Below are 7,703 nucleotides of genomic sequence, written 5' to 3' on the forward strand. Positions count from 1 at the left end.
CCCTGCTCTGGCAGGGGGCTGGACTTAGATGATCTCCAGAGGTCCCTTCCAATCCCTACCATTCTGTGATTCCCTATGGATCATCTGCTCTGTTCAGGGAACTTTCCTCACCCCCTCCCCGAATGAACGCTTGGCTAACTACACAGCAGGGAATGCTCTGTTTATTCCGTGATTCGCAGCCGTCAGCAGAACTTTCACATTTAGTTGACAACATGAAATAAATAAGCCAGGAAGGTGAAACACGTTGGTGTCATTCCTCTGTTTCTTTCAGTTTTAGCAGTGTTGACTATTCATGACAAACACGAGGGTGTGGTGTATAACTCAATCCCTTACAAATGGGGTCACCATGAAGATAGCTGGCTTTTTCTGGCAGTACTGTGCCGTTGTGTTTATATTCGGACAAATCCCTCGGAGCTCACAGCTATTGGGACTGTCACAAGATTCTCTAAGAAGCATCTCCTTTGTCTGACTACTCAGCACATTTGCATTGCAGGATGAAGGCACTTCCCTGCCTCTCTTTGCAGTAAGACACCCAGCAACATGCGGTGACAGGACAAGAAGGGATAAGTGAAATCATTTTAATATCAGTGTATGAGAAACCACAAAAGAAAGAAAACATTTTCTGGAAAATTCTGCATATGTATATATTGCATTGAATAGTCTTACAGACAAATTTACATCCAATACATGATATATTTTAAAACACTGATTTGAAGAGGACAACAAATTAATTTTTCTCTTTCTGTACAGACATGGGAGTGTGATTTTTTATTTTTTTCCTGTTGCTATAGTTTGCTGTTCTTTAGGAGGAGTACTCGTATTCTTCAGCACTGCGGCGTCCAAAATCCATCCAGCCCATGTAGTCTCTGTCATTTATCCTGTGCGTAGGATCAATGCTCTGTACCCTGTTTCCCATAACTGAGACCCTTCCAGTGGGACCTAAAGAAAAGCAGTTGGGAGAGCAGAGAGTAAGTAGACACGTTTTTCAGCTTCATCCATTTTCTGATCTCTTTTGTACTCATTAGCAGATATCTGCAATAGTTCAAGTTGTTTGACTTAATACAGACCGTGTAACACCACTGTCATGTCACTGATGAACACGTCATAGAAACATTATGGGTAACGTTCTGAAAGTGGCTTGGGTTTTTATTGTAAAATAAACAGATCTTTTTCTCCCTCCTGGCTGCTAGGAAGGAATATGGGTGCTTTTCTCCTTTTCCCTTCCTATTTCACTGGAAAGAGAAATTCCAAACCAGTTCTCAGTCTTCCTGTCAGACCACCCCCTTGCTTGCTGGTATCGGGAGAGTTGCTCTAGAGGCAAAATCACTCTGCTTGAGAGCAGACTCGGGCCTGACACCGGACTCCACCACAGTCCCACGTGGCTTTAAGAGACATAAATGTAAGTACAGGAGCTCTTGCAGTGCAAATTCAGTAACAGGCAAGGTAGAGTTATGAATCCCAGCTTTTGTGGGGAAGTGGGAATAGATCTGAAATGGAGAAAGTTGTGTCTGGAATTTACAGCTGGAGATGTGTGTTGCTGGAATTATACAGGGCTTATTACTACGTCGGTGGTGTTTTCATTGCTTAGCCAAAGCTTTCATAATTCCTACCACAGCAGGGCTGGATGCTGATCTCTGATCTTGCCTTAGCTTTTCTGTCATCCTTGCTTAGGGCATCAAAGAAATGCAAATTGTTTGCAAGGAGAATTTATGCTTTAAAAAAGTAGGACGTCATCCTCTGCTTTGGCATCATTGCATTATGCAACTAAAAATGCAGAGAAAGGTAAATTACTTCTCTTTGTGCTCCCTGAAAACAGCCAAAATTGACATATGCCAGTAATTAGATTGAGCCCAAGCTTTGAGTGAGGAAGGAACAGATTCAGCATACACACACACACATATATATATGTATATATGTTTTTTATATATATATATCAATATTCAATGCAGACTAAGGCTTGAGGAATACTTGAACTGATCAAAAGGAAAAGCAGCCCAAATCAAACCCCACAAATCCAAATCTACAATTTCTTGTGTTTTGAAGAAACCTTTGGTGACTCTGTGCTTTTATATTTCAAGGTTTTCCTCACATAATGATTTATAATGAACATAATCCATTAAAACCAAAAACAACTGCATTGTTTTGTTGGTGGTTGCAGAGAGGCAGGAGAGTTAAAGGCACCAAGAAAAAAACCCCAGACATTTTTTAGATATTTACCTAAAACAAAACAGCAAAAAATTTCATTATCTCTAGAAAAAAATATTTGGCTACTGTTATGAAACTCCATGAAATTCACATTCATCATTCAAAATATGTAATTAAGTTGACAAGAATGGCTTCTTGGTACTATAATCAGGCAAGGCTAGGACAGCGCAGAACCATCTCTCAGATGTTGGTATTTAAGAGACTTCTCAGCCTGCAGTGACCTGTTGGCTGTAGTGGCTCCCCTGGTGGCATTATGGTCTGGCCTGGCAAGGGCTCCTTAGAGGACAGTAAATGTGCGTGTCACTGACTTAACAGCTACAGTGTCTCATCTACACGGTGCCAGATTCATGCTGAAAGCCTAGAGATGAAGTTAATTGAAAGCCAGGGGTCAAACCCAGTAAAATAAATTTCTTAAGAGCACCACAGTTACCTTTCCTCAAACCACCAGAGATGTCCTGCAGAACCAATGTACAGGAAACGTAATCAAAGTTGTGGCAGTTTGTCTACGATGCTGCCATCTAGCCCTTAAACTCTTCAGAGAATTTAACTCTCTCACTGTTTTAACTGGAAATATTGTCCAAAATCAGCCTTTCTATTAATCACAAGGGCAAATGTCATCAATGATGACTGTTAACACCAGCAAATGCCCAGACTCTCTTTCTCCCTAGATGGAATTTTCTAGTGAGTCTCATGGTTTAGAGAGGTTACAAGTGACTAATACAGTAAAGTGAGTGTTCTGCAGCAATTGCTTTAATACTGCCTAGAACCTTTAGGTTAAATGAGACTGCAATGTTTTGATGGGAACACTGTAGGTATTATAAATTAAGTAAACACTGTTTGTCCCTGTGAATCTTCTCTTCTGTAACTAGCAAGCACATCTACAAATCAGAGTCCAAATAGCCTAGATTCACAAGAATCCCATCATCTGCTAACAGTCACTTTGTAGAGTTAATTATATATGTAAATTAACAAATATGCAGGAAATTCTCCCTCATATTAATACTTACCAAAAAGACATCTTAAATCTGATGTGTTTTTTCCACTGCCTCTGACTAAGCTATTTGGAAATGTCAGCCAGATATTTAAGAGAATATAATGGCTACATAAACTAGAATGAGGAGTTCGGTTTCCATGTAGGTGAGTGACAATGACTACACTGAGGAAAGGTAATGAGGATTCTGTTTTGTAGAGTCCTTCAATAAGATTCTTATTCAGTAACAGCTTTAAATGTAGCACTGAATTGTGGAATTTCATATCTGAATTCTTTTTCCACTAGATCATGTGAACTGCTAAAAGAAGTTCCTTAATAGATATTGTGCAAATTGGTAACACAAGATGAAGTCTCTCAGATTACGTTAAAAGTGTCTCTGTTTCTGTTGTTTCTGATTTGTCCCTATTCTATGTACATGGATGAATGTGTATAGCTGCATATGTAATGCATAAAATACACGTGGCATCTATTAATTGCAGACCGCCATCAAAAATAAGAATAGGATTATGCCTAACATAGAGGTCAGCAGTGAGGCTCAAAAGGGAAGGGTTAAATGATCTGTGTAAGGTTGTGTGGAGTGACAGAAGAGGAGAAAGTTCTTACTTATATGAAGTGAACTTTATCCTAAGCACATTCTGGGACTGGGAGTTAATTAATTTCTTAATGTCTAAATGCCCGGGTAATCCTCATTACTGCCTTCCCATCGGCCCTCTTTGCTTCTCAGCTGTCCTGTTTCCCTGCACTACAGTGGATAGACTGGAGTGAAGCTATCCCAAGTAAACAAGATTTGTGTAGTGGCTTTGGTTGAGGTTCGGAGTCAAAAGGCCACAGCAATTAGGCTGCCCATGGTGTTACTCTACTGAGATACAAAGCAATACAGAGATGAGACAGTTCAAACGGAAAAATGCTTTCTTGTATGTAATACAATTGTTTCCTCCAGTGACGAATAAATCACATGATAAGAATGAAGCCCTTTAATTCCAGTACTCTACTGGTGCTTCACACCCTTGTTACAAACGCAGTGCCATGGAGGTTTTAATTAACTGCAAGACTGTGTTCCGAGGCTGCCTGGGACCAAAAACCTAACAGGAATCGATGTCTTGAAGCATATGCACTTTTACTTATCGCTGCCTTTAGTTATTGTGTTCATAAATGCGAGTGCTGATCTTTCAAAAGCTTTCCCGCTTTTGTAACTTCCTCTGGGAACAAACTCATGGAAAATCCAATACTCAGAAGATTTCCTTGGTACAGGTATTTCTGTCTGAGATGAGGTTAGCCATTTGGTCTGTATCTAGCCTCAGAAAAGTTTTACTGCTCTTCTAACTTCTAAAAAGGGAGGAAGGAGGTTAGCTAAACTTGAAAATTTGAAGAAAATGCAATTACTGTATTTTATCTGAGATACAACATGCTGAAGATAATACCAAAATAATTACAAGGCTATGAAAATAGTAAGTTAAAAATAAAAGCTGAACTATGACCTGACAGGTAGGTTACATTTTCTTCAGTTACCGGTATGCAGCTCTCAGTCAGTAGCTGCTATGTACAGATCTTTTTTGGTGGAGTTTCGCAGCAGATAAGAGAATGTTCTCTACTTCAGGAATAACCAAGCAAAATCTACATCCTGTCTTTTTGAGGAATTCATGCTAGGTGGTAACAGGGTTATCTTAACATCTAGGTATCCCTGCAGGAAATTCCACTGACACAGAAGTGGCACAGTAAGTAAGATATAACCAGTACCTTTTCTGGCTTGCTGGAGATACTTGGCCAGCAAAGCACCGATGTTAGCTCTCTGGTCAACGCTTCCATCCAGACGCGGCACAGATTTCAGCGGGCCAGTAGACGAAGGGGCACGGATGTGCCGTTGATGTTCTGTCAAGGTCTGCTCGAGCTCAGCAGCCAGTGGATTCCCATTGTGCGAACCCACAGTTTGCTGTCCGAAAGAGCTCACTGAGAGCACAGCAAGGAACACGCAGATGCATATACCACTGTACATTGCTGGAGCGAAAAGGAATGATAGGTTGTTAAAATGACCAGATTTACAACGTCATATGTTGTCCCTACACCCATCTTCCATTGGGGCTGCTAGTTTCTGAGCAAACCAGGGTTGTGGGGGTCTTTTTTTTTAATGCAGGTTACTGTGGGATCTGTCTTACGTTGGAAAACATGTACGTAAATAGTTAAATATTCCTTGATAAGAAGAAGATATACTGGAAGGAATAAAATTAATTCATTGTAGTACGTGCTATGTCTCCTTGATCTACTCAGTTCTTCTTTGCTTTTCTTTTTTGGAAGCTGTAGATCATTAAAACTTAAGGGAGATGAATCCAGCTCTGTGAAAAATCTCAGGATTCAAACACTCCACTGTTTTGCTGTTGTACTAAAAACTGCTGGTTTTAGTATGCTACTCAGTTTTGTGTAATTTGGTTTAGTATAATACTCAGTTTTGACAATTTCTATGAAGAGCCTTTACTCTATCAACCCTTCATTTATTTGAACTTTAGTGTTCAAAAGGTTTCACCTCATCATACACAGAAAGGAAAAACAAAAATTTATCCTAAGGAAAGAAAAAACAAAATCTCAAAATCTAACACACACCCCCCCCCATTTGATCTAAAATCTTGTGGTAAAAGCTGTTCAGTTAAAAGCTATAAGAAATTATGTGCAACTTAACAATATTCTTCTTCATATAAAACCGAGAATTCAAGGGTAACAGATTTTTTTTACTGCTTTCTTAAACAAGTATTAGACAAAATTATGTAATTTTACTAGATTGTTTGATCATATAAGCTGAAATAGTATTTTTCTGGAAACACAGAAATTACTCTCAGTTTTCAGGAAAAACAAGATACTTCATACTTGATGCTATAGAGGTAATTTCCCATTATAAATATACATTAATTATCTCAACTATGTGAGAATCTTTGAATCGGTTAAGTTTTTGAGCAGTATACCGAACATAATCTTTTCATTTTAAAAGAGAAAACTAAGTTTATTTGCCCCCCACATTCACTAGAAAGAAAACATTTGCAATGCATAAAAAAATGTTCTTTTTGTATTGTTAGGCGATGAATGAAAAGTGTCAAAATGTCACTCCTGCACGGTTATTAGCGGTGTACCCGTGTAGGTTTTGATACTTTGAAACCAAAGGTGCGTTACATCCTTTCCACAGAGATATCTTTTCAACCGACCTGTATTTTTTACGCATATATATATATATATGTATTCATGAACTTACTAAAGACTCCAAACACAAAACCTCATCGTCCCCGGTAGTTTCTTTCGCAGCGCGCTCGTTCAGGGCCCCCCCTCCCCGGGCAGCCCCGCCGCTCCCCGCAAACCTTCGCCCCGCGCTGGGCACCGACGGACCCTCCGCCCGCTGGGGAGCAGCCGGAATTCCTCTCCCCCGCCGGCCCCGGGTGCGTTTCCTCCAGCAGACGCGGGGAGATGCCTTCAGACCCGCCGCACAGGTAAGCGCCAGACACCCCCATTTCCCTCCCCCGCCCGCCCCCCACCCCCCAGCAGAGATGCAGTCGGAGCAGGGGTGATGGGGGCTTCCTACCTTGCCGCTGCGCCTTCCCGAGGAGGGAGCGAAGCCCGTTGTGTGCCCAGGCAGGGAGGGAACTTGGGGGCGACTCAGCCTCGTCCCCTTAAATAGCGGCGGGCGCCGCCGCGGTGTTTGCACAGCTCTGACGCAGGCCGGGGCCGCCGCCCGCTCAGCCCCCCCCCCGCCGGGGGTGGATAACCACCCCCACACCCCCCCGCCTTCGCCCAGATGCCACGGCGAGAGGCTGCTGGTGGGGCTCCCGCCCGCAGCAGCAGCGGCACCGGCGGCCGGAGCCGCCCCCCCCCCGGGTTGCGGCAGGCGGGGCGGGCTCACCCCGACCGCGCCGTCGGGGGCGGTGGGAGCTGCGGGGGTTCTGGGGGCTCGGGGTCCGGCTACCTGAGCCCGGGGGGCACAAGCCTCTCCTCCCCGGCGCCCTCCCGTTCGCCTCTTCTCGGGAAGATGGGGAGTTTTATTGCTAAATAACACAAAGGAAAGGATGTCCGGCAGAAAGCCGGGGATGGGGACGCCTTCGACCTGGTTCTCTCTCACTGACCCCCCGCCCCAGAGCGACACGTCTCCCCCAGCCGCTGCGGGGGGACCGTTGCCCCGTCCCGCTGCCCAGCAGCCATACCCGACAGGTCCCCGCAGCCCCCGACGCCCTCCCTCCCTTCGTCCCGCCTCCTCCTTTTCGGGGAGGGGAGGAAACCTCCATCCCGGACGGCCCGGGATGCCGCGGCGAGGCCGGGCTGGGCGCTTGGCACGCCCGGGGGGGGGGTTCGCTGAGGGAGCCCAGCCTGCAGCCGGCAAATAACCCGCCCGCAGCTTCCCCGAGCCCGCCTTCAGGAGCACCCGTTTCTCGGGACACGGCTCTGGGCTCCGGCGTGACCGTGCCGAGTTTGCGTCTTAATTTTTTAAGTTTACAACTTGGAGGCAAGCCAGCCCCCCAGGTCGCTTTTCCCTCCC

The 7,703-nt window shown here is 44.3% G+C and overlaps 1 protein-coding gene across 1 annotated transcript; it reads right to left on the reverse strand.

The window, feature by feature from the left end:
* Positions 1-546: 546 nt before the first annotated feature.
* CCK (cholecystokinin) lies at positions 547-6,887 on the reverse strand. The gene is made up of 3 exons (XM_074573481.1): positions 6,756-6,887; positions 4,934-5,191; positions 547-939 (listed from the first exon to the last, which is right to left on the reverse strand). The coding sequence occupies exons 2-3, from the start codon at positions 5,187-5,189 to the stop codon at positions 803-805; spliced, it is 393 nt and encodes a 130-aa protein (XP_074429582.1). The 5' UTR covers positions 5,190-5,191; positions 6,756-6,887; the 3' UTR covers positions 547-802.
* Between the last annotated feature and the right edge of the window lie 816 nt (positions 6,888-7,703).

Source organism: Larus michahellis, chromosome 2, assembly GCF_964199755.1.
Source record: "Larus michahellis chromosome 2, bLarMic1.1, whole genome shotgun sequence".
In the NCBI taxonomy this organism is placed as follows: domain Eukaryota; kingdom Metazoa; phylum Chordata; class Aves; order Charadriiformes; family Laridae; genus Larus; species Larus michahellis.